The following is a 16,474-nucleotide window of genomic DNA, read 5'->3' as shown; positions in this document are numbered from 1 at the left end:
TTGAACTACGCTTAAGAGACATTGTTGGGCCTGGTGCTCTAGGCTGGATATGCTTGACCACATGTTGTTCTGGCCAAGACATGATCCGAAGACATGTATTTCCTCAATGTCAAAAGATTTGACAGAACTCAAACTCCAGCATCACAACCTTGGATGAAAGGGTGAAGGGTCCACTCTCTCTGTTGATTTTGTCTCTTCTCAGAATATTAGATTTGTTCTGCTTCAGGTAGTTGGAGATTCCCAGTTTATGGGACTTTTACAGGAGGATGAAGGACTGTATTTCTAGGATCTGCACCCTCTTCTGTATTTCTGGGTTGACTGTCTGGCTTGTTGTCTATCTGGGAAACTCTGAGTAGTGTCCACAAGTTGTAGCCTGATAAGGAAGAGGTCCTAGAGGAATTTTTGAATGAATCCAGGAGCTAAATGGCATAGAGATGGTGCTCCCCTTCAGCTGGTCTGTATCACTTCATTTATGTAATGAGTTCTTCTTCTGTCTATTGGAAATTTTCCAGATCAACATCTGGATAATCAGAGTGTGTTAAGAAGGCATATTGGCTCAAAAAAAATCAAAGCCATTATTTCCTCAGGAATTGGAGCTTCTATTGGATAAAGTAAATTATTGTTACTACTCAGTTTCTCATATACAACTGCTGTATTTAAGAACATACGTACACATAGGTTGCTGAAAATAGGACTGGAAGGCGAGTCAGTCCTTCCTCATTTGGTCCATTCTAGATAGATGTGAACTTCGACTTTAAGAAGCTATAAACTCCCAAAAGCCTCCACATAGCAAGACTTATTATGGACAATCACTCATATTGGCCTCCAATTCAGAAAGAAAGACCCTCAGTCTAACCCAGGTATTAATACATATGCAGTATTTGTCTTTTCCTTAAAGACATTTGGATTTACTGACAAATTAAAATCTCTTTATGGATAATGAAAAATAATGCTGAAGTGGCTTTGTTTCAGCCAAGAAATAGTTTTTCAATGTTATTTTAAATGTTTTGTTCATTATTATAACCAAGCATCCAGAGGTCCTCACATGAGATAGCTGTTATACATTTTAAATGGAAGTAATATAAAATACTAACAAAAGGAGCAACTTTTGCAATGTAAACCTGGGTAGGGTAATCTGTAATTGGGTTTTGAGAGAGTGGGTTAAGTGGGGCTATGTAGAATATAATTTTTAATTTCTCATCAATGTTCATGTGTCAACATGTCAAATCTTATATATATATATGTTTTATATATATATATATCTGTATGTTTATAAAGTGAGCATGAAGGAAGAGATAATATTTTTGTACAATGAAAAATTCTGTTTCCCAGTACCAGAAACAGTAGTTCATGGCTCTTCACAAAGCATGTATTTTTCCCCTGGCAGTTAAAGAACGAAAAACATTTTCAAGATAATTTTCATAAGAGGACTTACAGGAGGAAGAATCAAAAGGAAAGCTAGTTGGTATATTTACACAAACTTGCAAGGAGCTCAATTACCCATGACTCAGAACCAGTCTCCAATATAATAACATAGGGGATAGTTGGTGCCCTAATGTTAGAAGTGATCCATCCTGCATGGGATCATGAGAGCTCATGGAGGACTATACCTAAAATTCTTAGTCATTTCTTCGAACTGATAGAGAAATGCACCATGTTTCTGGTTCCTAAAGATGACTGATCAGAATGTCTTCTCTTAAAGTTATCATATTAAAGATCAATTACTGCCTCCATTTGCCAACACTAAATTGTAACATAGTGTGGTCTCCTACCACACCACCTCTGGCTAAAGATGACCACAGAATTGTTACAGTTATTCTAATTTCCATCTCAGTCTGTTTGGACCACTTGAGAGGAGTAATGTCTCCATCAGAAGACAGGGTTAGAATAGCATTGTGCATTCTGAAAGCCTTGTTTTCCTTTTCTTCAGGGTTTCATAACCTAGCTAAGCACAATAGCTCTCAAGTATGAACTCACACTATTTTCCATATTTTTATTTGTGCTTCATATAACATCTTTTATTTTATCTTCACGAAAGCCCAGTGAGTGAGGTGGGTTTTCATCTCCATTTTCTAATTGGAGAAAACGTGGCCCTAAGGTCATTGGTGATGAAGTAGCAGATTTGGATTTAGCCCTGTGATCTCTGACTGCAAAGCCCATTTTCTTAGTTTCTATGCGACACAGCCTCCAGCAACTACTAGGTTAAGGGAGAGGCATGGAGTTCCTTTTCTGCTTTTCCATTGTTAATGCAGCACTGCTGTTCCTGGAGCACTGCTTTGTAGCAGAAGGAAATGATGTATTTTTGATGTATTAAAATACTAACCCATTTCCTCTGGCTTATCCTATGTAATACAGGCACTCCAAGGATTGTCAATGAAGTGCAGGCTCTAAACTTGTAAGAGAGAAACCTCTGTGGGCTGCGTGTCCCACCAAAATCTTTCTTGGTTGTGTCTAAAGAATCAATGAAACTTCACTATTGAATTAGATGTAAGTAAGAATATAAACCATACATGTAATTTATTGAGTACTTACTCTATGCTAAGTACTTCCTCCCCCAACTTACAAAATGGCATAATACAGAAAGAACATCCCTCAAAGAGGTTATAGGCCTTTAGGGGGAACTTTATGAAAAAGAGCCTGACATTTCTAGAAATAGCTGCATGCTTTTCTTTAAACTCATCAAGAAAGGGGCTGGAGAAGGCATGAACACATGTAGCCCACTTTGTGAGATTTTGCAATACCTGAAATAGAAAAAAAAAATCCTAAAATTTTTGGAGAGAGAAAAATAAACAGAATGAAATGAATTAACAGATGACTAACTATTCTGCCCAGTGGCCAGGCCTACTGCCAGGAAAGGCATTTTTAGTCATGGACAACTCAGATAGTTTATCCCTTATGAACTCTCAAAAGAATCACACAGATCTATACAACAAAAGAAATGAAAATGCAACTCAAGAGAGGAGGGAGTGAAGTATCTGAAAAAAAATGAGTGGAAAAAACCAATGGAATTAAGGCTAAAAAAAATAACTCTAGGTAACCTGGCTGTGAAACAGTGTAATGATTACGGATCTATCACAAAACGTACACAAAAAAATGAGTATGATGCATTCATATTATAGAAATCTGTTTCCCATTTAATAAAGATGATACACCTGGATGTACTTGGTTTGGAAAAATATAAAATGTGATTCATAAACTATGACACTGTTTATGTAAAATATTTATACATGAAAAAATGCTGAAAATATTTAGGAACAATATACATCAAAAATTTGAGTTTTTACATTTGGAGAGAGGTAGGGTTATAAGGGAGCAAAGGTTGGTGATGAAAATAGGCTTTTATTCTTTACTTCATAAAGCCTATAATGTTCAAATGTTTTGATAAGCATATATTAATGTACAATTGCATGATTTAAATGATTTTGAAAAATAAAGGAACTGTTGGGTAACCGAGCAGTAGTGCTTTCACTTATCAGCAATAATCTTGGACAAGTTCTTTTTGAGCTTCTATATCTCTATCTGCAAGTTGGAAATAACAATACTGACCTTAAAGTTTGTGTGTGAGTGAGTGGATGACTGTGTGTGTGTGGTTTAAATGAAATGCGAGGCCATATGTAAATGCTAATTACAATGTCTGGAATATAGTAAGCCCTTAACCAATAGCAGTTAATTGTGTGCAATATATATTCAACATAGCAAATCATAAAACTGCCAAAATGAAATTGTAATCACAGAGCAAGGCCATTTTGTTGATTAGTTATTCACTGATGAGAGATACTGCTTAAGCATCAGGTTATCTAAAATTTTTGTTTGGCTTAAAATATTCATACAGTTGATGAAATAAATATATGATTTTCAAAGTAATCTTGAGATTATTTGTATTGAACAGTAATAGATCAACAGTAAATGTGCAGGTTGGTAGAAATTAAAAGGCATCTTATTGCTCTTTTGTTAAAAGAGGTACACAAACATCTGGAGACACCTCTAATTGGAGATGTACATGTAAAGGAGTAAAATGTTCATAAAAAAATCTCATAAGGCCAGCAGCATAGCTGATGTGGCAGTGAAGTTGAGAGGTATTTTATTTTCCAAAAATGATGTCTTTCAGCAAGATTTTAAAGGCTAGTGTATTGACTTGTTTGTTTATTTGTTTTTGCAGGAGGAGGTAATTAGGATTACTTTTTTTTTTTCATGGAGATACTGGGGATTGAACCCAGGACCTCATGCATGCTAAGCATATGTCTTCCTCTCAGATATACCTTCCCCTGTAATATTGGCATTATGATTGAAGCCTGTAATGAAAAGATATTGGAGAAAGCAATGTGAAAGCATGGCCCTGAGAAAGGAGAGCAAATCAGGGTGGAGCAACTCTTGCTATGTTTACACTCCCACCAGCCAGTGGGAGTCTTTTCCCCTGATCCCACCACACAGCCCCTGCTCCAGACAGGCTCCTTTCATCTTAGAGCCAGGCCCTGTCTTTGTTTACAGCTGAAGAAAATGACCCTTCCCTTTGCACCTATTTTTGAATGTTCTCAAAAGAAGCATACATTTTAAACTGCATATACCTAATAATGTTGACTCTATGATTCTCACTATTTCTAAAACCACTAGATAAACAGCACATATAATTTGTGGAAGTGGTATCATTGGACTAGTGAGTCAACTCTTTTGTAGTGGACATTGGCCACTTTTGACATGGAAAATTGTATTCAGTTAGGAAGTATATTTGGTAGTTTTTATTGTTACAGGAAAAATTACTTTTTGTAGAAAAAAGTTGATGATGCTTTGCCTTTTTGGAATTGAGTTAATTAGAAGTTGTCAGTTTTTTCTTTTGGACTCATTTTATGCCATAGTCTTCACCACTTCTTTTATTACTCAGTACAGTGACAATCCAAGGATCTTTAGGTAACTATTGAAAGGAAACTATCTTCATTATATTTGTAAAATCAGTGGTAGAGTGGGTTCTGAGTGCGAGAGTTTCTTTTTTTAATGATATTGTTTATTCAGTACGGCTCAAGATCTATTTCAATTTTATGTGTACATTTGTGTGGTTCAAAAATGAAAGTTCTTAAGATGTAAAGCAATGTAATAGAATGAGAAAGCCAAGGACTCCTGACTGCATCTGGGAGTAGATGCAGTTCTTCTTTCTATCTTGCATCATCTCTTCACCACCACTGAAACTAGATTTGAGAAAGTCCTTAGAAGTGAATTCAAAAGTCAAGGGGCTTCTTTTCAATTGTTTGTACTTTTTAAAAAATACTTTTACATGGAATTTGAATCTTAACCTGTGCCCCCTTCCCTCTTGCCCACTTTCCTTGGCTTCTACAATATTGTTTTTTTCCCCTAATATCCTCTTTTGTCTCTAATAAATCTGGCTTCTCTTCTGCCTGTCCTCACAGCATTGAAATTTCTTAGCTATTATCACCAGCCTTCTTCTGTTATCACCAGGCTCTATCTCAATAATATTATCTACTCATTCTACAAAATCAAAATCACCGTCTCCCTCATTTCTCCAGACATTCAGATCCATATTACCAACTTTGTTTCAATAACATCATCAGAATGACTTGGAGGCACTTCCACCTCTGAAGCCCCTCTGAGATTTAATTTTATTTTCCAGCTAACTTATTACTTCTGTATTCCTTACAGATGCAAGCAAATTCATTAATTCTCAAATTTTTCATGTTTCTGCTTAGCCAATAAATCATCAAGTTGAGTTAATCTTACCTCTGAAATATCTGTTATATACATTTTTTCTCTTTTTCTCTGCCACTCCCTTGGTTCAGGCTCACTTACTTTCTCAAATGAAGTACTGCAATTAGTTATTTATAATTATTCCCTCAAGGTCTCTCCCTACCAATCCACCTTTCAATGTCCCATCAGTAATTCTTTTAGGGCAAGGGTGATCTACTTAAAAGCAAAACAAGACAACATTTAGTAATTTCCTATTATCTATAAGGTTAAGTTTAAATGCCTTCACAATTTGACCCTAGAACCCTCACAATTTGACCCTAGCCTACCTTCTTCAGGTTCTAATGACCTCTTGCAACTTCTCTTTTTCCTCCTGTCACTGCTCCCCAAAATTCAGTGGTAAGGAACTGTTTTCCATTCTTACATTTAATGTGTTCCTGCTCAGCTTTTGACTTTTGCATAGTGTGTTCATTTTGCTCAGAACTCCTCTGGCCACTTTGCTATTTGTTGACATCCTAAACCTCTTTTTTTAATCTCCCAGATCTGAAGATCATCTTTTCTGTTCCATCTTCTCTATCTTTTAACTTTGACTATGACTCCAGGGATGTTGTGCGTAGTGTTAGTCACAACACACTGCTACTTGCTTAACAGATTTCAATCTAACTTGTTAGGCTGTGAACATCTTGAAGGCGGGAAACACATCTCATTTGCCTTTGTATTCCTATTATTTAACTTAATATTAGCCGAATCTCATTATATAGGTATGGAATTAATAAAATAAGATGAATTAGGGTTGTTTATACTGAACTGATCTAGGGACTTTCCTACGGGACTTCCTGTTTTTTTTGTGATTGATATTCTCTTTTAGACATTGCCCTGCTCCTCTCCTAACCTAAGAGAAAGGGAAGGGAAGAGAGAATAAGAATATTCTAGGCAGTATTGATGGTTAATGCTAAAACCTGCTTTGACTCTGTAACCAAACTGAGATGTTTCAGAGAATTTTCTTGACTGTTGGCACTACTGGAAGCCTTTCATATCACACCACTGAAGGTAAATAAATTCATTGCATTTGGTAGTTGAACCGTTAACAGCTCATCTTTTGTTAACCTGAGCATTTTAAAAGTGTATACACACACACACACACACACACATATATACACACAAATATATATATATATAGTTTGTTTTAGGTTTCTGGTTAGGAAAAGGGAGATTTTCTTATAGACGTACCATTTTCTCTCAAATCCCATTGTAAGTTATTCATTTACATAAAATATTACCCAGTGGAAGTCAGAGGTAAAATATTTGAGGATGATAATAGCTAGAAATACCAATGTTGAACACTCGTGTCCAGGTACCGTCCTTTTATGCTTTAAATGGAATGTCCTATTTAATTCCTACAATGGCCCTGTGAGGGAAAGGGGTATTATTCTTCTACTCTCTAGAAGAAAAAAACAGAGATGTAAACAAGTTAAGCAACTTGTCCACAACATACAGCTGCTAAAAATCACAGCCTGGATTGGGATTCAGGATGTCTGACCCCAGAGCTTACACTCGTAATCACTACAACTGTGGAGAGTATAATTTGGAAGTAAATTTCTATTCTACATGAACATCAGAGTTGGTCTGCTGTCAGAATCTTATCATACTATTGAATAGATTTGTTCTTTCTCCTCAAAAATCTCTGGACTTCCACATTTTTTTCCCCTTTTATTCCCTATGTGCCACTGGTAAATGCACTCTAAGTCCCTTTCCACTTCTTTTTATGGACAATTTCATTACTGCTTCATGAGCCAGTGCACCGTGGATGCATCTCATTATAGCCCCTCTCCTTGATCAACTGTGCTGATGCTGAGAGACAAGTGCAAAGCCAAAGCTAAATGCATGCTTGTATTTATTCTTTTTGCCCCCCAAAGAATGAGGAACTATCTGTGTAGTTCCAGAGAGTAGAATATGTGTTTATTTCTTTTATATTAAGGATAAATATAGAGTCTGCAAATAAGAACAATGCTTATATAATTAGGTAAGTACAGATTTGGATGTTTGATCAATTAGATTTCACTGAAACAAAACAAACAAATACACAGACAAAAACTCCAAAATCAAAAGATCTGTACCACTGTTATCAATTAATGTTTGTTTTTAATTTTATATTATAGCTACTCTGCTAGAGTAAACTAGTACATTTTGAAATGCACTTCCTTTGGTGAATTAGTAGGAAAACTTTAGTTGTTTCTACTAGTTTTGTAATTATAATGATACAGTGTTAACTATGGGACTACTTGGGATTACACTTTTGATATTAGAGAAAAATTGTCCCAGATAAGACTGGCTTTATTATCAGAGACGATAAGTGGGAAGCTTCATTTTTTCCCTTGAGAAAACTTTCTATGCATTGTCCTCTACCCCAAACAATATTTTCTTCTCCATTTCATCCCTGTAAGACTTAATCTGCCCATTATTTCTGGGCCTTATCCCATCCCTATGATTTTGGGGGGATCACAGAGGATGCAACTGGACCCATGCTAGCAGCCAAAAATAGTTAACAGAGCTTTTGTGTTAACCTACCCAATGTTTTTCAGTCCTGGTGTTTCAGAGGGCAGTCATGGTACATAAACCCATCATGAAACCTATAAACTTCACATATCAGCTTGAGATTCATAATAATAGCTAAATTTAATTGAGCTCTGCCCAGGTACCAGCCACTGTTTTAAAGATTTAACATGTCTTAGGTCACTCAGTCCTTACCAGCAGCCCTGTGAGGTAGTCACCACTATTACTCCTGCTTTATAGATAAAGGAAACTGAGGCAGAGGTAGGTTAAATGGGTTGACCAAGAGAATGCAGCTTGGAAGTGGCAGAGCTGAGAGTAGATTCCAGGGAAATTAGCTCTGAAGTTCGTGCTCTTACTCCTTAGGGGTTGAAATGGAGTCCTCCTAGCACAAGTAGCTGAGTGAAAAGTTATTCTAAGGCCAGGGTTATATCCAAGCAAGAAGCCTGCATGGCTGAGTCTACAGAGAGGTCCCTGAACCGCACCTCTGATTTCTGGTGGTTCTGAATTTTAAAAGCTCTGCAGGAATGACCTTTCATTTTGAGAACAGTTTGGAAGGAGATTAGAAGGTCCAACTCTTACTGGAGAGTAGATTGTTGTCTCATAGCAGAAAGAATTCAGAGACCAGATATGGAGGTCAAGAAAGTAAGGTGAGGATTTATTAAGTGATAGGATGCTCTCCAGGGGTGAGTGGGCAGACTCAGTTGAGTGGCTTTCCTGAATTTCTTTGGCAGGCTGGTTGTATGGGGTGTAAAAATGAATGGGCAGAATATTCATTGGAGAGGACAGGGTTTGGGGCTCTTATTCCCTGATTTTCATCCTAGCTCCTCCTTCCTGAGGGGAGGAGAGATTTTTGTTCTTATTTAGTCTTGATCCAAAGTATCCTGGTGTCGGTGCATGATGGGTACTTCTTATCTGCAAGGCTAATTTTCTCATAATTAGGGCATAATGAGCAAAAGGTTATATTCAGACACCAGATATTCCCACCTTTTCCCACCTTTCTTTATCTGCCTCCAGGACCCTTATCACCCCAAAATGTGTGGTTTCCTGTCAGTTCAGAGGTTCCTGCTTTCCTTTATCTGCTCAAGGACCCCAGTTGTTTATAAGATGTATGCTTTCCTGCTATTTGGCCCCTGTGCCCTACTTTCTCATGTTCATATCTACCTATCTGCCTGCCCTAACACAATGACTTCTAAGTGGTAGTCAGACAGGACTCAGAACTTGTAGAGGAGAGACCCAGTGAGAGAGGTTTATTGTGAAATTTGGCTTTTTAATGGGAATTGGGTGACTCCCTTTAGCAGCCTTATGCTAGAACATTCAGTCCACATCTTTAAGGGTTTAGCTGCATTGGCTGGTTTGGTTCCTGTGGGTCCTTGGCTGTGTTCCTGCCTGTACTTGAACTCTCTATGTCAGGATCGGAAGTCACAACTTTAACTTTAGGTTAATGAGGCCATTGTGGATACACGTTTCTTTCTTTCATTTCTTCTGTACTAAGGTATAAATATAGGGGCTGTGACAGGGACAACGCTTATATAATTAGGCAAGTACAGATCTGGATGTTTGACTGATCAGTTGGATTTAGGGTTCCTCTGAATCCTTAATCTACTTGAGGATCTAATTCTTCCTAAGGAGGGAAGACTGGAGTCCCAGGAGAACAGTCTTCAAGTGTGACTCTCACACAATGCAACCTGAAATGACCTCTTTGTCACTGACCATGTGTTATTTCCTTCTCTAGATTGATAAGTATCTATAAGTCATTGTGTATTAGATGTTTTCCTTTGTGTCCCTTTTCCTAGGCCACATTTTTAGTCTCTTAATGGAAAAATATTGTATCTTATACAATGTTTCTTGCTAATAATAGGTGATAATAAACATATTATAAAATATAGATAAGATAGTATATGTTACAGATAAAATATACCAGAGTCTCCTTGCAAAACTAACTTTTCTTATGTGACTGTGGCATGGACTACCAAGTCTATAGAATGTCAGTAGGCATATTTCTGAGAACCATATAGTTTTAAAGTTCATGGTAATTTTGAAGTAGAAAAGTAATGTAATGATGTATAAAATTTTACCTTATAAGTGTGGACTTTGATGCTGAGAAATAATTACTTTATTTTGATCTATGTTTGAATTCAATTTGCTTTATTCATGTTAGATGGTGTTTTTCTCATCAGAGTCAATGTTTCCACATAGACTTTCAGTCATGTTTAGTGGTTTTTATCTGTCGACACCTTCTCTCTCTCATCATTATATAAAAATAGAAGGGGCATTTTATCTTGTCTTAATAAATATTGGCCAGGTGTTGAAGGTACTATAATTCCCAGCTTCTGGGAAAGGGCTTGGATCTTTGTGTTGAGTGTTCTCAGATACAGAGTTGTAAGCTCTTTTCTTTCTGTTCTATTTTCAGGTCACATGCGCCAATTTAACAAATGGTGGAAAGTCAGAACTTCTAAAATCAGGAAGCAGCAAATCCACACTAAAGCACATATGGACAGAAAGCAGCAAAGACTTATCTATCAGCCGACTCCTGTCACAGACTTTTCGTGGCAAAGAAAATGATACAGATTTAGACCTGCGATATGACACCCCAGAACCTTATTCTGAGCAAGACCTCTGGGACTGGCTGAGGAACTCCACAGACCTTCAAGAGCCTCGGCCCAGGGCCAAGCGAAGGCCCATTGTTAAGACGGGCAAGTTTAAGAAAATGTTTGGATGGGGTGATTTTCATTCCAATATCAAAACAGTGAAGCTAAACCTGTTGATAACTGGGAAAATCGTAGATCATGGCAATGGGACATTTAGTGTTTATTTCAGGCATAATTCCACCGGTCAAGGGAATGTATCTGTCAGCTTGGTTCCCCCCACGAAAATAGTGGAATTCGACTTGGCACAACAAACCGTGATTGATGCCAAAGATTCCAAGTCCTTTAACTGTCGCATTGAATATGAAAAAGTTGACAAGGCTACCAAGAACACACTCTGCAACTATGACCCTTCAAAAACCTGTTACCAGGAGCAGACCCAAAGTCATGTATCCTGGCTCTGCTCCAAGCCCTTTAAGGTGATCTGTATTTACATTTCCTTTTATAGTACAGATTATAAACTAGTACAGAAAGTGTGCCCTGACTACAACTACCACAGCGACACACCTTACTTCCCCTCCGGATGAGGATGAACGTGGGGATGAGACTGAAGCCTGAGGAATTAAAGGTCATATGACAGGGCTGTTACCTCAAGAAGAAGGTCACATCTGTTGCCTGGAATGTGTCTACACTGCTGCTTTCGTCAACTGGCTGCAAATATGCTAGTGGAAAACAATCTGATGTAATTTCTACCCAGTCAGCTTCATCTCTCGGTATAGTTGTAAATCATCACAGATTCTAAAGCCACACTTGAAGACATGCTCTCACACATAGCTGTACACAAACACTATCATACACATTTCAGCTGGCATCTGTCATGATTCCTGTCGAGAGGGCTTTCATTGTCTGACTCATAATGGTTCAGGATAAACGATCATCAAGCAAAAGGATTAACTAGACAGTGAATGGTTTTTAGCACTTGCTGTTATGGAAATCTCCTTTAAAGTCTTGAGTACATGCTAATCAATAATCCCCACTCATGCATTCCTACTGCTTGGAGTAGCTGTACTGGTAAATACTACTGTAGGAGTATATGCTTGTTACAATGGAAAAAAAAATGTGTCTTTAGAGCTCAGTATTCTTTATTTTATTAACACAAAAAACAAGTGTAGTAACTTTTTTCCAGCATAGGGTAGGCACATTCAAGGTGATACAAGATGGCTCTTTTTTCTTTGGAGGGAGCCTGTTCTCAGTAAAGATGAGCAAACATTTGGAATTTACATGTGGGCAGACATTGGATTACAGCTTTCATCACCAATCAGTGGACTTTTGCAAAGCTGAGACCAGCTAAGGCTGCTTAAAATAAGTTCTGATCATTACATAAGAAGGGAAATGCCTGACAGACACCATGTAAGTTATAAGTGTCTGTCTTATCTTTACTACACATATTGTAACAAATTCAATATTCTAGTCTTCATTTGTATGAATGGTTTGTATTGTACATAGTTTAACCAAGTGTTATTTGAGCTGCTTATTAATATTAACTTGTACTCGTCTCTCTGCTTGTTATTGGTTAAAAAAAAGAAAAAAAAGGATATGAGGAATCCATTCTATCAATGTAGCTGTGAACTCCATTAAAAAGACAAACTTAATGTACAAAGCATTTATTCAGCTCAAGTATTGTTGAAAGCTATACATATACAACATTAAAGTCTGTCTGTATTTAGATATTTTATTTCTGGACAAAATGAAATGTACATAAAAATAAAATGCGTAAAGTTGAGTTTCAATATGTACTTGTGTAAGATGGTGATTTAAATGGTTCTGACAAGAAGAATGTGCTGGAATACAGTCATGGTTTTGCATCTCATGTCTCTAAATTTGTACAGAACTATCTAAATTGCTATTAGTTGCCTAGTCAAAACAACTTAGGAGTTTCAGTCTCAAGCCTGGGAAACAGTTGTGGCATTCAGCATTGCACACATTTTGGTTTACTGTCATGCTAGTTCAAGAATAACAAAAATCAGTGAACATAAGGAGATAATTGAGGTCTTCTAAATTAATTATAACTACATTTTTTTTCCTCCTGTACAGCATCTTTATTTAGCAGGTAGAGAAAAAGGTAATTTTTTCCTTAAAAGAAAGCTAAGCTCTCTGAAGACTGTGGTTGACTTTCCTTGATTCTACCATAATGACAATTCAACTGAGAAAATTACAATAGCAGTGGAAGGCTTCAGTATTCAATTTACGTATCTCAAAAGGTATCAACATATCTATACAGCATTGTGTTTGGACATTAAACTTTATTTTTAAAAATGATTACTGTGTACAATCCCTGCAAAATAAACAGAAGAACTATGTGAGGTAATAACACATGTTTAAATTGGGGATTGGAGTATGAAAAGTCTCAAAAGTGAACTAAAGAAGTCAAATTAAGAACACTCACCTGTTCTCATTTCCTGTCCATACTGCATATGGATAAGTATGTTTTCATATAGAAAATAATACAAGTACTACAGGGAACCCAATACCACAGGGTTCTAAAGTAAGAACTCAATGACTGTTTTAACTAAAGAGAGCCTTCCATTGCCAATCAAAGACATCATTCTGTTAAATGTCCATCTCTCAAAATCCTCCAATATAGCTAGACAACCATTTATATCAATGTATTAATTAATTTGCTATGGAATTTAGAGCTAATGTTAGAAGAGACTTCTCTGGCACAGGCAGTAAGAGTGTCTTGAGTCCCAGCTGCAGAACATATTTTCCACAGATAGATCTTGTTATTCTGAGGTTTATTTATCAAAGTGATCACTTTAGAGTTAGTTGTCTCTTTGAAAAAGAGGAATAAGTGAGAAAGGGAAAAAAATTTTTTTTGATCATTGGATCAGTGGCCTATGGCTTTCATTGTGTGGTCTGACCTGTCCTTCTGTATACCAACATTCAAGATGAGATGAAAATATGCTTCAGTCTTCACCTATCTATCTTATTCTCCAACCTCCTCATGAAACGTGGCTTTTACGTTTTTATAAACTTACAGGATGTAGCTAACTAACATTCAATGAATTGAATTATTTTCCTGCAGTTTTTCTTTAGAAGAAAAACAAAACAAAACAAAAAATGTAGCAATTTCTCAACAAAGATTTCAATTTTTAAAAGTTGAAACTTTTAGAACTCTTTTTCTGGGACTGCACACACTTATCCCAAACTCCTACATCATCAACACCTCCAACTGTAATATAGAAAAGTCATGATAATATAGAACTTTGATTCAAAAGATCATTTATTTGTATCCAATATACTTCTGTTTTAGATAAGAAAGTGAGTGAAGGAAGATGAAGGTTGAAAGGTCCACATTAAAAACTTTACTAGGCCAACTTGTTCAGCAAACTGGTTAGGTAAGTTTTAATTATTCTAAAAAATTACTTGTTATTTGGGGAAAATAAACTTTAAGCTGCACTAAGGAAATCACTTTTTCTAGAATCTTAAGTATTCTTTCACACTTTTGCTGAGACAGAAGAAAAACTTCAAGGTGGAAATAGATAGCATCTGATGCAAGCATTGGTTTGTCATCACCTATTGTTATTTTCAGAAACATTTTAGTTAAATTGAGGTTATTATAATGAAATGATTATTGTAGCTTCTTTCCTCATGGAAGAAAAATGATACAAGTTATTGGTTTATCTATTTATGATTTTAAAACCAATGAATTGTTATGGTATGGTTTCAATTGGACAGTTTTGAGTCCATAGCTCTTGTGAGGATTTCTCTGCATGAGTAGAAGGGGTCTAACTGTTAATAGTACACTACTAAAGTTCTGGAAGTGATTATTCTGCAAGTAGTTGAAATACTTGTTACATTCAAAACTGTGGACTGGGAATCTTCAGGTTCCTACATTTTGGCAATAAACTGTAAGCCATATTTTTGCACAGAATAGATTAAAAAAAATCATGAGAAGCCTGAGAAAGTGTTTGTCTTTTCCCTATTCCCCACTGCTTTACATAAGATAAGAAGCAGCTTAACCAATGTAAACAGCATTTTGGAAAAACAGTTTGCATCTTCACCATCAACTCTGAATGCCAAGCTTTAGCCTGAAGCAAATTCAAATGGCTGTGTTTACTAACTTTTGAAAGACTTGGCTGATATACTAGTTTCAGACATTTATTGGTTATTTATTCAATTATCAGTCTATTTAATATTTGTTTTTATCTTTACATTTTTACTTAAATAAAAGTAAAATCTGTAGATGCATTCAAAAATAAAAATGTAAAAAGTTTAATTTGCATAAAAATGATTACTCTTTACCTAGTTTTAGGTGACAAAAATTGAGTACCTTACCAGCCAGAATTGAATCCTGAAAAACTGATTGATAGGTCAGGCTTTTCTCAGGAGTCCCATGCACATCAAAGAATGATTTCAGGGTTGGGAGCATAAGGAGAACAATCTTCTTAAATTTAAAATTGTGGTGTATAATTGAGTTTTATATCCAATACTATCAGAAATACTTTCAAGTAATACATGTACATATTTTTACTAGAATGGCAAAGAACAGAAATCTCAAGAGGGTTTTACTTTCAGTTTGTTTGTTTGAACAAAGTCTAGAGAAATTGCCTAAAATTAGGAGACTACTAGTGCCAATCAGCAGGCCAACTGTCCCACATTTGATGAAGAGTAGTTTAATATTAATAATTCTGCATTTATAATGTGCCCTTTATTACTGCTAGATTGTAGGATGACTCTAAAGGTCCCAAAAGTAATGGATGGCTTAGAGACTTTCTTTCATTGGCTGTAGTGGCTCTTACTGCTGGAGGTGCCAAGTGTACATTCTCCCAAATTCTCACCAGTGGATTAGACATACAGCCAGAGCTCTGTTCACATTATCCTCACCTGACAGGTGCTGGATTTTCATTTCTTAATTCTATGAAAGGGCTCTAAATAGACAACTAGAATGTTACTGATTTCTTATGTTCTAATTCCTTAACTCAAACACAGGAGTAAATTTGGTCATTGAGATAGTGACTAAAGAAATAATATTACAAAGTTCTAGAATGCTTCTTCTGTCAAGTAAGTATTAAAAAAAATCTACATTGTTTCTGTTACTGCCAAAATTCACTTTATTAGTCTTCTGAAATCCAGTTTCCTAAGCAAGCTGAAAATATTTCATGGACTTTTTTTAATTGAGGTGGAACTGACATGTAACATTATATTAGTTTTAAGTGTGCAATATAATGATTTGATATTTGTATATACTGCAAAATGATCACTGCAATAATTCTAGATAACATCCTTCACCACAGATAGTCACAAAATTTTTTCTTGTGATGAGAGCTTTTAAGATTTACTCTCTCAGCAACTTTCAAATATGCAATACAGTATTATTAGCTATAATTGCCCTGCTGTACGTTGCATCCCCATGATTTGTTCATTTCTGGAAGTTTGCATCTTTTTCACCCCCTTCACTCATTTTGCACCCCCACCCCCCAACACACTGCCTCTGGCAACCACCAATCTGTTCTTTTTATCTATGAGCTTGGTTTATTGTTGCTTTTCCCTTTTTTTTTTTTTTTAAGATTCCACATATAAGAGAGATTATATGGTATTTGTCTTTATCTGACATTTCACTTAGTATAATGCCCTCAAGGTCA

The 16,474-nt window shown here is 36.2% G+C and overlaps 1 protein-coding gene across 2 annotated transcripts in view; it reads left to right on the top strand.

Annotated features, from left to right (window-relative positions):
• Positions 1 to 12,621, top strand: part of NXPH1 (neurexophilin 1) — a 272,089-nt gene extending 259,468 nt beyond the window's left edge. For both annotated transcript variants that reach the window (XM_032483938.1, XM_032483939.1), the window contains one exon: positions 10,655 to 12,621. In XM_032483938.1, the coding sequence (XP_032339829.1) occupies positions 10,655 to 11,416 (762 nt within the window). In that variant the 3' untranslated portion in view covers positions 11,417 to 12,621. The remainder of the gene's footprint in view (positions 1 to 10,654) is intronic.
• The last annotated feature ends 3,853 nt before the right edge of the window (positions 12,622 to 16,474 follow it).

Source organism: Camelus ferus, chromosome 7, assembly GCF_009834535.1.
Source record: "Camelus ferus isolate YT-003-E chromosome 7, BCGSAC_Cfer_1.0, whole genome shotgun sequence".
Lineage (NCBI taxonomy): Eukaryota > Metazoa > Chordata > Mammalia > Artiodactyla > Camelidae > Camelus > Camelus ferus.
Note: the sequence above shows the minus strand (reverse complement) of the source record. Positions and strands in the feature narration are given on the sequence as shown.